Source organism: Pyrgilauda ruficollis, unplaced genomic scaffold (genome assembly GCF_017590135.1).
Source record: "Pyrgilauda ruficollis isolate IOZ18807 unplaced genomic scaffold, ASM1759013v1 scaffold35, whole genome shotgun sequence".
Classification (NCBI taxonomy): Eukaryota; Metazoa; Chordata; class Aves; order Passeriformes; family Passeridae; genus Pyrgilauda; species Pyrgilauda ruficollis.
Window position 1 is genome coordinate 2,939,694 of NW_024524934.1, and position 18,171 is coordinate 2,957,864.

Sequence of the window (18,171 nt, forward strand, 5' to 3'; positions counted from 1 at the left end):
GGAAAAAAAGAAAACAGCCAGGAAAAGACCCTTAAGTGTCATTCCTGTTTTTGCAAATGCCTATCTAAGCAAGTTTAGGAATTCATTTTCTATCTGTTCTCTCCTTATATAGTAGGGATAATCCTTCTGGCTTCCTTACCCTGAAGCACACTGCTCTCTACATGGGGCAAGCCTTTTGTGGGAAGAGAGTGTTAGTGATGCTACAAACGTGCAGGAGTGAGGGTGTTTGAAAACTAGATGTTGTTTGCAATTAATTTTACTGTGAGACAAAACTGTGGGTTCATGGTGGGAAGAGGAAGCTTCTTCCTGCTAGTTGACACTGCTGTTATTGGAAGCAACTTGAAGGATGAATGACAAGTCATCTTTATTCAGCATTGTGAAGTTATATAGTACTTTTCTCTCTGTCACAACTGCTGATGTGCACATAGCCTCATTCCTTGTTAGCATTTCAAAATAAGAAACATTTTGCTCTTTTAATGAAGATGGATAATTCTGAGGTTGTTGTATCCTACACAGTTGTTTGGAGGGATGGAGAGCACTCCAGCATAGACATGTTCATGGACCTTCTTGAGCTTTGCTTTTGGCATCCTATATTTTGGGCCCAATACTTCCTTTTTTAGTCACTGAGATTGTACTAGCAAGGACAGTTTAGGTAAAAATTGCTCTGGAGTAATTGAGAACTAACACAATGCTACAAAACTTGTTACAGCCAAAGATGGAGGTGACAAGGGGCAGTGGTGTGACATTGCCAATTCAGCTCTCAAGCTGTTTGCTCAATGTCTTTCTGATACAAACTAGGAACCAACTCCTAATCTCTTGCTGGCAGCATTCTAAGTGCAGGAGCAATTCCATGAGACAGCTGATGACGATGAAGTCCAGCTCTGGTAAATGCTATGACCAGAAATATGCTGTGGTACAATGCAATTCTTGGTGAGGCAGAGGAGAGGGTGTGCAAGCAAGCTGGTGAATGCATCCTTTTACTGAGCAAATGGAGAAGTAGAATCAGTGGGTTGTCTTGCAAAAGCAGAACAGAACTGCATGTTACGTGCCTTTTGAAGTTGCTGTTCAGAAAAGAGAGCTGGGAAACATCTGAAGAGCAGTGCGAGTCCAACGCTGGCCTAGAAGTGGTCAGCTCACATCAGGGAGCTCATTGTGTGAGGAAACTGGGAATCCAGAGCAGTCGGATAAAAATATGGGCTGGTGAATGGACACAGGGAGTGATGCTCTCATGTGAAACTGTGTGCTATGTCACATGGTGTTGAATATCTTAGCTTGGCTGCCAGAATAGAAAGTGGGTAAATGCAAAGCTGACTGTAGAGGAAAGCTGCTTGTAAAAGGGCATGCAGGAGGGAAAAGGGGCTGAGCCAAAAGAGGTTATTAGCACGCCTGCCTGATCCTAAGGAGGAGGATTTGTTTATTCGCAGGCTCTCTCAGAGTGCTGGGTGCTGCTCAGCGTGTTGGCAGTCATGTCTGCATGCTGAGCATATCTTAACCTGCAAATGTAGATAAGGGCAAGGGGCTGCAATCCAGATTCAGCTGCACCTATTGGTGAGCCCTGTTCTGATCAGTGGATGCTCATAGGATAGAGAAACCCCTGGAGATGTATTTCTCCTTATGTTACTCATGAAAAGCAGTGGCCTTTTTTTAACATGGTAGACACATAGATTTCTTTTTTAATTCTTGCTGTTAATTTAAAAATTACAGAAGCACTTGGCTTTCATATTTGAAAGATGTGTTAGAAGATAGGAAGAGCTTTTAATTTCTTACCTTGAAAGAATACCAGAAGGTTCACATGAGTTTGTGTGCACAAATAACTGTTGTGCAGCTTCTAATTTCGGTAGCTGTAGAAGACTATTCTGGTCAGGTTTTTTTGCCCCCCAGATACGTTTGTCCTAACTATTAAACCCTTTATTGTTTAAGTTGATCTTCATCTCTTTCTCTGTGATTCTGTCCAGCCAAATTGTTGACACTTCTGTTTTTTAAAACTTTGACCTTTATTAAGTAAAAAAAGTAATTATGAGAAAATTACTACTTTGTGTGAGTGTCTGCAGGCCATCTCCCATTTTCCCATTATTTTGTTATAGTTGCATGTTAATTGTGTTGAAGTACTACTGTTTCACCAGGGCAGAGATGTTTAAATCTGGCACTGTTGAACTGTTGCTGGTAAGTGCAATTCATTACAGTGTTAGGAAGAAGTTTGTACTCATTTTTCTTTGCTCACACACAAAGGAAGTTTAGACATGACACAGCATGGCTTGTGCCTTTTTATTAAACCTTACAGCAATTAATTGCACTGGAGTTACTGGTGCAGACACTGGCTCTGCTGCATGCTGACAAATTTCTGAAGCACAACATCACCCTGGTTTATATCGGGTCTGTCCTGGCTCCTACACGATACTTTTCTTGCCTGAACCACAGTGCAGCTGTAGGAATGTACATAACGCTGTGCATCCCTCTATTAATAGAAGGGTTGGTACAGGGGGTTCAGCCTTGGCTGCACCCAAGGGTGGCTTCTTTGAGGGAGAGGATTAAAGAGTGACAGAACATCGGTAACAAAATCAGACGCCCCACTGGGCGGTGGAAGGGGGGAAAAGTTAAAAGAAAAGTGCCTCTTTTGCCGAGGCAGTGAAGCAGCATGCACTGAACATCTAGCGGGCTGTGTCCGTCCCCTTAGGCACCAGGGAAGGGGAGGGGAGCCTCTGCAGCTGGCAGGGAGTTGGCTCCTGGTGCTGCTTGCGGTTCCAGCACAGCCCCATAGCGGTGGGCGAGGTCGAGGTGGCAGAGCAGCAGGTCCTGCGGGGTCAGACACGCTGGGGAGCTGCGGGGGAGGGAGGCAGGAGCGGGCATTGCGGGACAGCAGGAGGACCCGGAGGGAGGGAGGCAGGAGCGGGGTTCGAAGCACTGCTGCTTTTCCATCACTCATCTGCAGCAAATGGGAGAGATTAGTGCGGCTGTTGGATGTTATTTCCCAAGGCTCTGGGTGTGGAGGCCAGGAAAGGTTATTTTTTGGTTTTCTTATCCAAAAGGAGATGAGTATCTGGACCTGGGTGGGGTTGCACAGGAGCAGAAACCAGTTGGCTCTTTCTCATCTCTCTCACTTTGCCTTGTCCCAGAAGAAGTGAAAGAGAAGCAAAGGAATGCTTTCCTGAAGGGGAATATGTCTGTAACCTGCTAGCTTTTCTTTCACAGATGGTGGAAGCCCTTGTGTTTAAAACCATCATTTCTCCATCTCCCCCTCCTGCCAGGCTCCCCTGCAGTGGGACATTGCTGGTGTGGAGGCTGGGAGCCTGCTCCCACCACCGGTGTGGATGTGAGTCACCAGCAGGGAATCACCCATCTTTCTCTTCTACCCGGTTGTGTTATTTTTAGGTCAGCATAGGAATTTCTTTGCTCATGAGAGCCACATTAATTCTGCAAATAACTTTAAGAAAGAAAGGAGAATAATAGCAACAGAGGTAGAAAAATACACAGTACCAACTGGGAATTTCAGTGGGAGGAGTTAGACAACTTCATAACTTAATTGTGTATTAATGACTTCTGTCTCAGGATATGTTTCATTCTTTTTGTTTGTTTTCCTTGCTTCTGTTTGTGGAAGTTGCTAAAGAACACAGATGGGAAAGGAACAAAGTGGAACCAAGCTTTTTATTTTTGATAAGGCCTGGAAATTAAGACTGTTTTTATTTGTTAACATCCACAATATGGGCAGCTTTGTGTTAGAGAGCTGCCTGGGTGAAAACTTCAGGTTTTAGTCTGTGTGGTTTCAGAAGTGCAAGCAGAATAATGGTAAATGTCACTTGCTCACTCAGCAGTCTCGGTAATGCAGAGCATAGTGTTTTGTTTAATTTCTTGGTAATGTAATGGTAAATATAAATATTCGGCATTTTCGTCTTGACTACTGAAATATAAAATGTAGCAGGATTTAGTGGTTGTTTACCTTACTCTTAATCAAAATCAAGACTTACTAATTTTGCTAAAAATTTGGCTCTGCATTTCCTTTCTAAAACGTCTTTCCATTTCTTAAAGAAGAACAGCTATTTCCTCTGTGACGGAGACACTCTGCTGGCAAGTTGGAGTTGTCTCAGAGGAGAGTGTAATATAAGGCAACAGGCACTGCTTATGTAAACTTTTCTTGCAGAGATACCACTTAGAAAGCGTAGCAAATCCTGCCTTGCCCCCTTGAATGAACAAGCTTTGCAAAGCACTGACTATTTCTTAAAGCCTGTTAAAATGATTTTATATCCTAATTAGCATTACAGATTTCAAGAATACTAACTTATTTTAGAAGAAAGCTTTTTAATGGTGTGTTTTTACACAAAGATGCATACACTTGTCTGCATTTAGAAAATTTTAAAAAGAAAGAAAAGAAAAAGGTGCACTGGTGTAGTAATAATTAATCCAACCTGCCTGGTGTCATACATGGCCTGAGCACCAAGGGCAGCTTGGTTGCTGCATTGTTATATTTTGGTTGTGCTTTTGTGTTCTAGGAGTTCTGTTTCCTTACCTGCTTGTTTTTTACACCTCTGCCAGTGAGCCAGAGCCTTAGTATTATATTTGCATTGTTGCAGATATGAGTAAGTTTAAAACATACAGGCAGTTTAGAATTAAAGTAATTTTAAAGAGGCCTTAGCTGCTAAAACCAGTTTTTTCCTTTTTATTTAAAATTTAGTCTGTATACTTGGAACTGAACAGCTTTTTTCTCCCTACTCTGTAATCATATTTATAGAAAAATTGAAGACTGGCCAAGACTAGCAATCACATGATAACACAGCAGCTTTTATTAGATACATCTGGAAACTTACCTTGCAAGTAGAGTGCTTTTAACTCTGCACAGGTGTTGAGCCACTGCTTGGCCTGTTGTGCTGACAACTTCAGAACCTGTTCCCATCACTGTTCTCTGCAGCCATGCCATCTATGTTTGACTTGGAACTGCACATGAGCAAACTTGTGAAATTTTAAGGAGAGGGAGACTTTTCTGTTTGGTTTATTTGTGTTGTTTTGGAGGTTTTTTGTGTGTATGGGTTTTTTTGTTGTTCTTGGGTTTGTTTGGTTGGTTTTTGTTGTTTTTTTTTTTTTTAAAGTTCATCTTGAGCAAATTATTACCATATGTTTCAGATGCTTTATTTGATATGCTAGTCTTTTGAGACTTTCCACAATTACTAAATTTTTTAAAGCAGTTTAGACAATGTGTAAAAACATTCATATCACCTAGGATTCCTTTCTCTTTTCCTTTTTAAACGGTGGATCTAGGTTTAAAAGTACTGTAGACAGTAACACTACTCAAAGATAGAAAATAATACTGATGACAAAGCAGAGAAATTAATAGTTAGACTTCCTTAAAAAAACCTAATGCTTCCAGTTAACGCACTGTTAGGCATGGCAACTTACTCCATTTTAAATTAACACAAGACTTAGTCAATGCAGTGGTGCTTGCCTTAACTAGTTAGGTTTTGACACTTAGTAGCTATCAGCTTTTCTTGGAGGTGCTAGGAGTCCATACCTGGATCACAGTGGAAGGCAGGGCATCCACAGCTCCTTCCTGTGTGGTTCTGTAAGCTGTGCCACCAGGGCAAGGTGCTGAGCCCGGGTGCAGTGCATTTATATGCCCTGAAGAGCGTGCAGCTTGAGATGACAGGCATGATTTATCTGGATGTTTCTTTTTTCAGCCAGGTCCTTCTTTCTGACTTAATGAAAAATGAGCTTAATCTTTCTTCCACACTCTCCTTTTTGTTTGCTGCTTCTTCACTCACAGCAAGGAAAATAAAAGATAAGGAAGAAAGAGAAAAATAAATACGCTTAATAAAAGAGAAAGCTTATATTCCTTTTATAAGATACATTACTTTTGTCTGGGGGAGGAAGGGTGGTTCCCTGTGCGTGGAAAACACCATTTTTAACTTGCAAATTTTTACTGTCCTGAGACTAGCAGTTGATACAGGTGTACTGTGAAGGACTTTCACATGAGTGTTTGCTCTGAAAGATTAACTCTCAAGTGCAGCTTTTGTTGGGAGACCCAAATAATAAAGTAGTGCTGAAAATCAGCGTGTTGCAAGAGGGAGGTGAGGTGGAGTGCAAGATGAACAAGGCACACCTTGTGGGATGTGGATGCTGTGTGGGATGTGTGGCTGCTTGACAAGGAGCACTGGCTCCTGCTCAGCCCAGATCCTGGGGGTACAGTGGTAGGAGTCAGTGCTCCCAGGAGCTCTGTGGTGCCATCACTGTGCCTTCCTGTAGCTGTGCCTGCCCTGTCACACACAAGGGTATACAGCTCCTGCACTGGGTTCCTGGGCCCAGGACAGGCCAGGCACACTGGGACCCCAGAGATGCTTCAGAATGCCCTGAAGTCAGGGTCTGTGTCCCTCTGCAGAACAGTCTGCCATGCTTCCAGTGGTGCAGGAGAGTTGTTTCCAAACCCTCCTTGTTTGTATATTGACATACCAGGTGGAGCATGTCAGAAGCACTGCTTGTTTTCATGCAAGGTATTTTCATCACCTCTAAGAGCAATTAATTTCTGTAGCCTGCAAGTTCTTCAGATGACTACTCATAATTTTTTAATGCTCTCTGGCCCCCAGTGGTTTTGGTGGTTGTGTGTTTGTCTTCACTGAAGATGAAAGCTTTGCATCACAGAATAGGTGGTGCCAAGTGAGCTGGAGGAGAGCAGTAGATCCTGGTGCTGAAGAAGTACTATGTGTTGGCCATCCCACCCCACCCCCCTGAGATTGTTGTCACACTTGGCATACCTCTTTAAGTAAACATTAGCTTTGTAAATGGCATTGGTTTGGTATTTAATGGAATGCAGGAACTATGTCAGCAGTAATTATACAGGTAGGATGCAAGTGAATTGACAGGAGGGTTAAAACAGATTAAACCTTCAGTGCATATTTATGTCCAAGCGTTCTGGGTACTGTGATAACAATGGCCGTGTTATATACACTTCACACTTGCTTCTTTCACCACTCAGGACTATGAGTCCAGTTGCTTTGTGGGTGACTTGGTTATCTCCTCGTTTTCAGAGAATAAAAAAATGGCTGTGGAGTTTATGTAGTGATAAAATGAACAACAATGGGAGTTTGTTAGGGATAGGACAGGGAGGGGGTGGTTTCAAGATTTTGTCAAAAGTAATTTCTAATTGCAGGATGTTTTTTTAATGAGTAGGCACATGTCCTTTTCTTTGATGTAGAGAGCAAAGACAGCATGGGGAAAACCAAGGCCATGGGCAGATGTGAAAAACTCCTAGTGTGTGTAATATTCTCAGTGACAAAATCTGACTGCCTCAAATCCACTGGTATTTTGCTTCTGGGAGACCCGTGCTTTGGCTGGGAGCTGGACCTATAACTACAAGGAACTTGAGGTTGAGTGAAACTGTGTGTCACTTATTGAATGCAGAGTGGACATGACCTGTCATGCTGCAGAGCTCACATACCAAATATTTAAAAGGCAATAGGCTTTGTTGATGTGTTGACCAAATGTTGCTGCACAGGCCTTTCTGCTTGCAGCATAGCTTTGGTTGTATTTTAATGCAGTGTTTTATGTGAGAAACCCTTGTTTAGCTGAATTTGGGATTTGGGAACTTAAGAAAAACAAGAAATCATAGCACTAGAGTGTGGGTAGGAAAAGACAGTGCTTCTGCATTTTTCTTCAGGGCAAACTGGCTGTGAAGGGGGTCTAAAAGTGTCAGAAGTGTTGAACCTGTTTCAGGTCTTGCTCCTCTGAACCTTTCTCCCATTCAAGGAGCAGTAGTTTTCCTTTTCAAACAATCTATTTCTCATAACAGCTTTGAAAAATACCAGTGAAAGTTTAGAAGGCAGTGTGATGAAGATTCACACACAGGTATTTGAGTGGCATGCAGTAATAAGTTATAAGTAGTGGATATGAAAGGTGCTGCTTTTACATTTGATTTCTACTTAGGTCAGATTTAACCTTTCCTTGTCGCTGATTTTTTTAAAATGTTGTTTATTTAACAGGACTTTTCAGTAAAAATGAAATTGTATTAGGCCATTGAAATATTTTTTGCTGGACAATGAAAAGGTTTTCAGAAGGCTGTTACCTCAGCTGCCATTCTACTGTCTGCCCATGTGAGATTTCAGTTCTCATATTCTTTAAACTTCCAGTGGCCTTACTAGCCAGAAACTGGTAGAAGGTCACTGTGGCCAAAATGGCCTTTTGTGGTGATAGGTTTTGACACGCTGTGGGTTTATTTTGTACTTAGCAGGTTCTTGGTATTAGGGGGTGAGAGGAAAGAGGACATCCCAGTGCAAGAAGAATGCTAGTTCTTAAGCTTGCAGCAGTCAGTAAATAATCTCTGTTTTATTCCTCTCCTTTCCAGGTGTGACATCTGTTGTATCACCTTCCGTACTCATCGGGGCTTACTGCGCCATAATGCAGTTATCCACAAGCAGCTTCCCAGAGATCCCATGGGAAAGCCTTTCATTCAGAACAACCCTTCAATTCCAGCAGGCTTCCACGACTTGGGATTCACGGACTTCTCCTGTAGAAAGTTCCCCCGCATTTCTCAGGTACTCTCTCTTCGTGGTAGCTTTAGGTGCCAGCTGCTACAGTGCTTATCTGATAAGGTCATTGGAGGATTCATCCTGCATGTAGAATATTTTCTGGAAGGTACACCACCACAGTTTGTGTAGACTTTAAACACTTCATGCCTCTCCCTTTTCTTTTTTCATCTAAAGAATACTGGCACTGGGTAATGTGCCAATAACATTACAGTTATCCACTGTAATGGTTTTTTCACCATTACAGTGGATAACTACCAGTGTAAAGATGTATAAAAATTCTGAAGGAAAACTTTGGTCATGTTAGATCCTTGCTCCTTTGAGCACAGTCAAAAAATCCTACATCTGAAATCAACAGGGAGTACACACGGTAAGGAAGACAGTATTTATTATAGTTTACTCTAACAAGGATGTAGTTGGTGTATGAAAGTTTTTAATACAAAAAACTTTGAGCAGTCACCTTACTAACTAAACAGTGACATCTTCTGTGATTCCCTCACAAAACACTCCATAATGTTCCTCATGTAAGGTTTGAGGGACAGTGGATGGGGAAAGTCAGGGAGGTGGTCTGTAAATGTTTTTCTGAGAGCCATAAACCTTTCTGTTGAGTGGTATGATTCCTCCCTCTGTCAAACCTTGCCTGTCTTAGTGTGGGTCTGGATGAAGCTGCATTATCTATTAAAAAATCAACAGCACAATCCACCAGGATCGTGCTTAGTTTCTGGACTTTTCTTAATCTTCTGGGTTTCAAACATTTATTTTCAACTCTGTTGACTGCAAAGTGGTAGACTTGAAATTTGCTGCTGGACCAGGGGAGCACATAGATCTTTCTGTCAGTCTGTTACCGTTTTAGTATAAAACTTAAAAAATCAAAAGAAAGAACTTTTAAAACAAAGTTTATTTCTTTTGTAATTAATGACAGACATTTAAAGTTATTAAGGGATTTGAATGTTGGTATTTTCCTTTTGTAATAATTTTGCTTGCACTGTGAGAAAAGATTTATAAAGTATTTAGAGTCTGTAAAGATCTTGCCAGCCCTGTACTAGTATTTTTCTTGGGAGAATAGATGTAATCAGACTTCCCTAACCAAAAACCACTCTGCTTTAAGCTCTGAGTTTAATTGATCTGCTTTTGGGGGATTTTATTTTGGTTGGCTTACATTGGCTTAGCTTCTTCGATGCATTTTTTTTTTTCTTTTCTTTTTTTCTTCCTCCTGGTTTCTTTGTAGTAGAGCTAAATGAGATAGTCTACTGCCTGGCTTCTTGCTGTATGGTATGCTGAGGCTCCTGTCCTGTCAATGACACAAGAGAAGTTTCTGGTGGGGAAATTTAGGATGGAAAAGAATTTGAGAGCCTGAATAGCTTTCTGAAGGAGTTTACCTTTATAGAAGGGAACTTGTGAAGGAGTTTACCTTTATAGAAGGGAACCTGTGGAGAATCAGCCCCTAATTCAGATACACGCCTAAAGGCTGTGAAGCAGGAATATCTCCATGCCAGGTAGGTGAGGGCTGCTCTAAACCTCTTAGTCAGTGGAAGAGAGAGTGAACTGTTTATGTTTTGCAGCAGTGTGTGATGCCTTTCCAGTTTGAGATTCCTACTCTAAATATTTTTGCATGTCTTGCAGGTCTGGTGTGAAACAAATTTGCGAAGGTGCATCAGTGACTTCCATCGATTTATTTGCGAGATGTGTAACAAGGCATTCCCCATGCTTTCAGCACTCAAACTGCACACAGAAACTCACGTGGTGGATCAGGGAAAAGACAAGCACAAGCCACAGTCCACAACCCCACCCAGTGAGAACCCAGACCAGAAAGCCTTCATGGCATCCTTGGGCCTACAGTACACCAAAGACATCAAGCCTGTCAAACAGGAGGACAATACACAAGATGAGGTCCAAGAAATGCGGCTCAGAGCTCTGAAGAGTAACCTACCTCAGGAACCTGGCAGCACCAGTCTGCTCAGCCTCTCTCCTCTGGAAGCTGCCTCCATGGGAGGGTCATTTTCAGTCCTTCCCCCTACAAAAGAAAACATAAAGCTTCTCTCACTGCAACCTTTCCAGAAGGGTTTTATTATCCAGCCTGACAGCAGTATTGTGGTGAAACCCATCTCCAATGAATCTGCCATTGAGCTGGCAGACATTCAGCAGATCTTGAAGATGGCTTCTTCTGCTCCTCCTCAAATCAGTCTTCCTCCACTTTCTAAGGCACCTTCTGTTCCTGTGCAGTCTATTTTTAAGCATATGCCACCACTGAAGCCAAAGCCTTTGGTAACACCCCGAACAGTTGTCGCAACCTCTACACCTCCTCCTCTTATCAGTGCCCAGCAAGCCTCCCCTGGCTGCATCAGCCCAAGTCTCCCACCTCCCCCGCTGAGGCTGATCAAGAACTCTGTGGAGTCTGCCTCCAACTCTCATCTCCCCCAGCCAGGAGCCAAATCAAGTCCTTCCTCACAGTTGCTCCTCCAACCCAAAGTAGAGCCTTTAACTCAGCATGAGATGAAGACACAGCTGGAGCAGGACAGCATCATTGAAGCTCTCCTGCCTCTAAGTATGGAAGCCAAGATCAAGCAAGAAGTCACAGAAGGAGACCTCAAAGCCATCATCGCAGGGGCAGCGAACAAGAAGACCCCAACCATGAGGAAAGTTTTGTACCCCTGCCGTTTCTGTGACCAGGTGTTTGCCTTCTCTGGTGTCCTGAGAGCTCACATCCGTTCTCACTTAGGTATTTCCCCGTATCAGTGCAACATCTGTGACTACATCGCGGCTGACAAGGCAGCGCTGATCCGGCACCTGCGGACGCACAGCGGGGAGCGGCCTTACATCTGTAAAATCTGCCACTACCCATTCACAGTGAAAGCCAATTGTGAGAGGCACCTGCGAAAGAAGCACCTCAAAACAACCAGGAAGGATATTGAGAAGAACATTGAGTATGTCACCAGCAATGCCGCAGAGATGGTGGATGCCTTCTGCTCCCCGGACACGGTGTGCAAGCTGTGTGGAGAGGACCTGAAGCACTACCGGGCCCTCCGCATTCACATGAGGACGCACAGCGGCTGCCAGAAGAAGAAGCCGTTCGAGTGCAAGGAGTGTGGCACGGCCTTTTCGGCCAAGAGGAATTGTATTCACCACATCCTCAAGCAGCACTTGCACGTGCAGGAAAAGGAGATTGAGAATTACATCTTAATGGTGGACTGTAGTGCCCAGGAAAGCCAGACAGACCCTTCTTTATTGGAGGACAGCACTTATATGGACCACAAGCCCATGACACCTTTCCTGGAGCCACAAAACGGCTTCTTGCTGGGAACATCATCTCACGTTTCCATCAAACGTGAACCTGTGGGCAACTTTCCCATGGATTTTGATGAGCCATTGGATTTCTCTCAGAAGAGCAAAAGCCTGAGTGCTGTGCAGGTGAAGCAGGAGAACCTGTTCAGTTCATCTCTGTCCCTTTATGACTGTTCCATGGAGCCTATTGACCTGTCCATCCCCAAAATCCTGAAGAAGGATAAAGATGATGTCCCCTGTGAAGCCAGGAATCAAGAGCTGGCTGCTTCTGGGAACAGTGATAAAGCCTATAACTGTCTGCAGTGTCCTTTGGTTTTTGGTGCCAACGGGAACTCAGAAACAAACCGGGGTGTCAGACATCCCCAGCCACTGAAAGGTTCGTTGCATTTGACTGTCCCGATCATTTCCCCGGCTCTCCCTGGCAATGCTGCCTTGCTGAGACCCCTGAGGCCTAAACCACCACCACCACCTCTCTTGCCAAAGCCTTCAGTAACTAAAGAGCTGCCACCATTGGCTTCCATTGCACAGATCATTTCATCTGTGTCTTCTGCTCCCACTTTGCTGAAAACAGAGGCTGCAGACGCCAGTCCCAAGGCAGTGAGCGGCTCCGCTGGGTGTGACAAATCAGGGAATGCCAAAGCTAAAGTGACAATCTTGACCACCGTTCAGAGAGATGCCAGCCTGCCCAGTGACCTGTCTCAGGCTTGTGATCCAGAGCAGACTCCCGTTGCTGATGCAGGGTTGACTAAGAAAAGAGGTAGAAAGAAAGGAACGAAAAATAAGCCCAAACTTAGCAGTAGTGTGGATCTGGAGTCAAGTGGGGAATTTGCCAGCATAGAGAAGATGTTGGCTACCACAGACACTAACAAATTTAGCCCATTTCTGCAGTCCACTGACAATTTCAAGGAAGAAAGTGGCAGAAATGGAACAAGTGAGGATGAGAAGGAAACTGCCAAGGATAAGCTGCTGAGAGGGAAGAGAAATGCTTACTCAGACTGCCTGCAAAATATCCCCTGTCCTTACTGTCCTCAAGTCTTTCCATGGGCGAGTGCCCTGCAGCGGCACATACTCAGTCACGCAGGTAAGGGTGCTCTGTGGTCACAGTAGGTTGTAGCCCCTGAGGTTGCTCCCCATAGAAGGGCTCTCCATGGAGCAATCTTCTTTCTCTGGTGTCTGAATTGTATTCTCCTTTATTATTTTGCTAATCCCTAGCTGTTGCTGTTGCACAGTGGTGGATTCCAGAAATGGAATAATCTCTGTTTCTTTGAGTATCAGAGGGTAAATAAAACCGTTAGTACTCATTTGACTTCAGTGGAATAATTTAGTGTAGCTGGAAAGAGGCTCAGGTTTCAGTTGTTTCATTATTATTGTCTTGTCTTGAAGGGGAACATGTGTGTTAAATATTTAATTGTGCCTTACATGGTTTATTTGTCTGCTTCTGATGGCTGTTTGTTGGCATCAGTAATGATAAAAAAGATCTCTAAAAATGAGAGACAATAAGTGTAGAACTGGGCAGGAAAATAAAATAATATAGTGCTTAGCATTTTTTTTTTCTTGCGGTGGCTTTTATTTAACAGATCAAAGGAGGATGTGAGAAATGGCTCATCCTCAGCATTATGTAATAGCTTGCCTCTAGGAAAAGTTTTTCTTCAGTGATAGTACAAGTTAAGGTGGGCACATGCCGTAAGGCGTGGAGATGTGTATGGAATCTCTAGCACTGTGCTGCTGTGTAAGTAACCTCAGACCTGGTGTAAACAAAAGGAGGAATTGGGTAGGGAGATTTATTCTAGGTCTGGGGTTATTTTTTGTTTTTCACTATAAAGGAAATACTGTATTGAATGCTGTGCTGATTTGATGTTCCCTCATTCTTCCACCTACACTGTAATAAAGTAATTAGAAGATTCTCATCCTGCTCTGGAGGGAGAGGGCAAAGCTCTGATTGCTGTTGTGCCCTTCAAAGTCAGTCACAGTTGTTGATATTATTTACTTCCTTATGCATCTCAGCTCCTGGCATAAAGACTAAAAATCAGGGATTTTTGTAAGAAACATAGGGGATTTGAGTATGCCCTTAGAAAAGTTAGCTTTTTTTTGGGTGGTTTTGTGGTTTTTTTTTGGTTTTTTGTTTGTTTGGTTTTTGTTTGTTTGTTTGTTTTCCTTTTTTTTGTTTGTTTTGTTTTTTTGGGGGTGTGGGGGGTTAAGAAAATGAGGTTTCCTGAAGTGACTGATTCATATCTGTGCTAAAGAGGGAAACCTGAAGAGGTAAAAGAGGTTAGCTAAGGGGTTTAAAGGGAATCTGAGCTGTGGAGCAGTCCCTATTACAGTTTGCTTTGGGTGACATGAGGACATAACTTGAAAGGTATCAGTACAACAGTGAAGCTATTGTTTTCAGGTCCACAGAGACCAAATTATTTAATGTTATTAAGCATACAGTTTACTTTGTGGTGAAGGAGAACGCTTTACTCATATCTCAATTGTTTTCCAACACCCTGGTCTCCAGAAAAAATACATAGTTACTGAAGAACTGTTCATGAGACAGAAGACAATGGAGAGGCTTTTCCCAGACTAAGAGGTTTGACCTGCTTATTGATGGCAGACTTCCAAGGTAGCAGCACTGGTGTAAACCCTTAATGAAGACAGGAAAATTCACTCAGCCATGAATTACACTGGTAAAACTTGTCTCCTTTACGACCACCAGGCTTGGAAGGAGGCACTGTCCTTTTAGAAAGCCTGTGCTGGAATCCCCACAAGGAGAGCAAGCAACTGTGGCCATAAAAGGACTAAATCCTCGCCGCAGATACAGGATTTTTGGTAATACTACAGCAGTGGCATAATCACATTCCAGTTGGTGTGTTCTGGCACTGATAATACTGAACTCTTTTCTCATCATCATCTGGGTGTTGAGAGAGACTTGCTGCTGGAGGACCACCCCACAGCAACTTTGGCTGGCCTTGGGGCATCTGCCTTCAGATGGCATGAGTCTTTTCTTTCTAAACTGGTAGTTTCTAGCAGCTCCCCTGTCACAGCAGTGTCCATGAGGTACTGGAGGGGAGGGGGAAAGCTAAGCTGGGACGGTGGAGGAAATTTAGGCCAGGGAGGTGGTGCCAAAGCAAGCCTGAGGATGCATTCAGGTGGAGCAAGCCCTGTGTTTTTGTGGTGGGTGTCAGGTGCTGGTGGCATGCAGGGAGTTTGGCAGCTTTGTGGTAGATGCAGCAGTTTGTTGGCTTTATCTGCTGGATGGGCAAACTGGTTTTCTTGTGGAGAAATCTACAGTGTTGTAGTACAGCACAATGTTACTATCCCCACCTATTGCACAGGCAGATAGCTTGTAACTTGTCAGATAGCTCTGTTTTTCAAACTGAGTTAAGGATAAAAATTATTTGCTAATCTTTGTGAAGAGAAAAAGGGAACTGTTATTGTCTGTATTTGATGGCTGCTCCCTGACCTGGGTAGAGAAAGAACGAACAGGCTGACATGACTGGGATAGATGAGATTCCTGATGATCTGCTTCCAAACTGCGTCTATTGGATATGTGATCCATAGGCAATCACAGCAGGCAATCTGACTGTTTAACACTACTATCAAAAAAAAAACCCAAAAACCCAAAGCAGTTGTTTGAGCTAAAAAGCAGCACCTAGCTCTTCTGTGTCTGTTTGTAGGAAGGTTGTTATTGAGGTAATTCATGTAAGTGGTCTAAGTTAGGATGAGGAAAAGGTATATAATTCTGAGCATTTAAGTGCTATCTGTATAGTACGAGTTTTGAATTGCTCTATCCATACAGACATAAGAAGGTTTTTGCAAGTCTGTCATTCATGTTCAATAAAATTTCAACACAGAGGCCACCTTCTATGTGGTGTCAAGGTCTTATTTCCCTTTTGTAAAAGTGCAAAAATGCACATGGTACCAGTGACGCACATCCCTCATGCAACCAGAAGTATCTCTTGTGGAAGCTTTTGCCCTGCTTATCCTTGCTTCAACACCACTGTGTGTTTGGGGTTTTTTTTACATTCAAAAACATTTCCATGAAGAAGCATACACCTTCCTCATTGTTTTTTTGTTGTAATGGTGAGCTCACAAGTGGGACACTGGGAATTTGGCATAGCTTGGTTTTATACAGTGCCTAATACAGTAGCTGTGTTTTGTTTGAACATGCTTGAACACTTGCTTTTAATACTTTCTTTCTTTTGATGTCTTTAATGTATAATTTACTTTTCTATGTTCAACACAGTTTGCTGCTTTTTTTTTCTCTTCCCTGCTGCTCTTGACTTCTTAAATTCTCAGAATCATGACTAAGATGTGCCCTGCAGGTGATGCAGTTGGTTTTGCTCCTTTGTACAGGATGCGGATCGGACTAAGTTCAGTATAAAATTACAGTAATGGTGGTTTTTAACCACCCGTTTGTTATAGATAACCTAATCTGTTTGCAGAGAATCACTTGAGATTATTTTCAGAGGGTTACTGGCAGATCTTACTTGGCCCAAGATTAAATTTTGTAAAAAGTGAGATTTAATAGCAGAGAGGGTTTTTTGGTTTTGTTTTTTTTGCTGCTACAACAGGAACAAATCATACAAGGAAATATCTGTAAACAAAATAAAGGAATAAATAAATAGAAAACTCTTACATCTAGCCCATGAACTTTAATGATTCCTGTTGATCGGAGGTCACAAGTCACCAAAAAAAAAGGACTTTGAGGCATTTTTATTCTTTGCTTTTATGATTTAAGTCAAAGTAAAATTGTAAACATCTTTACTTTGCAACATTTGTAGTTGCCATGGTGAATAATGTGTTTCTGCTAAGACAGCAGTGGCAGGAGATACCTTGAGGACTGATCTTACATGCTTTGATTATTCAGGTGACCCTTTATACTGAAAAAGACACTCTTCAAATGACAGGCTACTATGAAATGTCCAGACTAGGCTAGTCATGCTGTGCTGCTAACCAAAATTTGCAGTCAGTCCCAAGTCAATATTTAGGCACAGATGCGCTTTAATACAGGTCATGACTATTCATACGGAAAAATTTAATAAAAAAATCAAATCACATTGACTTTTTGGGTTACCTTCCAGTGATTAAGTGTATTTTATCAGAAGAGCAGTTGCCTTTAAGGGAGAAATACAGAAGGCAGAGAAAACTGCTTTTTTTGAATGTTCTGGTTTTGTGCCTTTAAAGGTGACATTTTTGGAAAGCATTGCAGCTTCGGGTGGGAGGGTTGGAGTTTGCGCAGTAAGTGGAATTTTTGTTTGGGTTTTGAGACCTCCAGCTAGGACATCTGTGTGGAAAGAAGTATATTTTATCTGTTGCAAATATTGGTCTGTATGACAAATATTTGATTGATACAAACATTTTAAAGGCTGAAAATATGAGAAAATTATGACCTGAGATGCAGGTTGAGTTTCAAGTAATTAATCCTCAGCTAATCCTGTCATTGCATGCTTGAAAAGAAATGTGGAAAGGAATTGGGCTACCATGAAGCAAAAGGATTTCTGCTTGACTTTGAAGTTTTGTATTTGCATTGTGAATGAAGCCAGATAGAAGTGCAAAAAACAGTGATATTTGTAGCCATAAATTTATGGGCGAATTAGCTGGCATCTAAAAGGAAAGAGTGACTTGAAAGCCTACAAAAAAGCAGTACTGTGATACATCAAAAAAGTTGTGTTGACACTGGAAGAAAATGAAGAGAAAGAAACAGCTCCTGAGATGTCTGTGAGATGCAGGGAATCCCTGGTACAGGTTGAGATGTTAACTAAAACAGAACCAACTTTCAGAAGATGAAAGTGAGAGAGATACCCACAATGTTGTGTCAAAGAGGCTGCTGGCTGTGGCAGGGGGTGGGTGGTGTGCTTGTGTTTTCAGAGGTTTTGGGTGTTAGGTGGAAGGCGTGACAGGAGCTGATCTCTTTTTGCAAGTAACTATCCTCTCAATTTCTTTCTTCACCACAAAGATATCTTGCGAGATTGTCTTCCTCATTGCACTGCATGATCCTGGCTTTTCTTTCAACTTTTCCTGTGCTTAGTCCCTTCCCTGTTCTAGTCATTTAAATGAATTACAGACATGAAAAACTTTCTCCTAAGGGAAAATAATTTACTGCTTATTCAGCATATGGGTCTTGATTCCACTGAAGTCAGTGGAGAGATGCACTGTGGCTTTGATGGAAATTGTGTCTAATTCGCATAGGTGATAGGCATTTCCAGAGAGAGCCTGCTGTTGAGGAGCTTGCAGTCAGGATATTGTGGTTGGTCACCAAGCAGTAACAGAGGCAAAGGAAAAAAACCAAGGAAGTTTGTTATTACACACCAGGGGGATATTCATACATTTTATCTTGCAACAGGCCAGAAGCCCTTCCCCTGTAAGAAATGTGGGGGTCTAAGATCTAGCAGAATTTCCACAAACC

The 18,171-nt window shown here is 42.5% G+C and overlaps 1 protein-coding gene across 9 annotated transcripts in view; it reads left to right on the forward strand.

The window, feature by feature from the left end:
* RREB1 (ras responsive element binding protein 1) overlaps window positions 1–18,171 on the forward strand; it is a 122,443-nt gene that overhangs the window by 89,500 nt on the left and 14,772 nt on the right. For all 9 annotated transcript variants that reach the window (XM_041475387.1, XM_041475388.1, XM_041475386.1 and 6 more), the window contains 2 exons: window positions 8,321–8,510; window positions 10,125–12,864. In XM_041475387.1, the coding sequence (XP_041331321.1) occupies window positions 8,321–8,510; window positions 10,125–12,864 (2,930 nt within the window). The remainder of the gene's footprint in view (window positions 1–8,320; window positions 8,511–10,124; window positions 12,865–18,171) is intronic.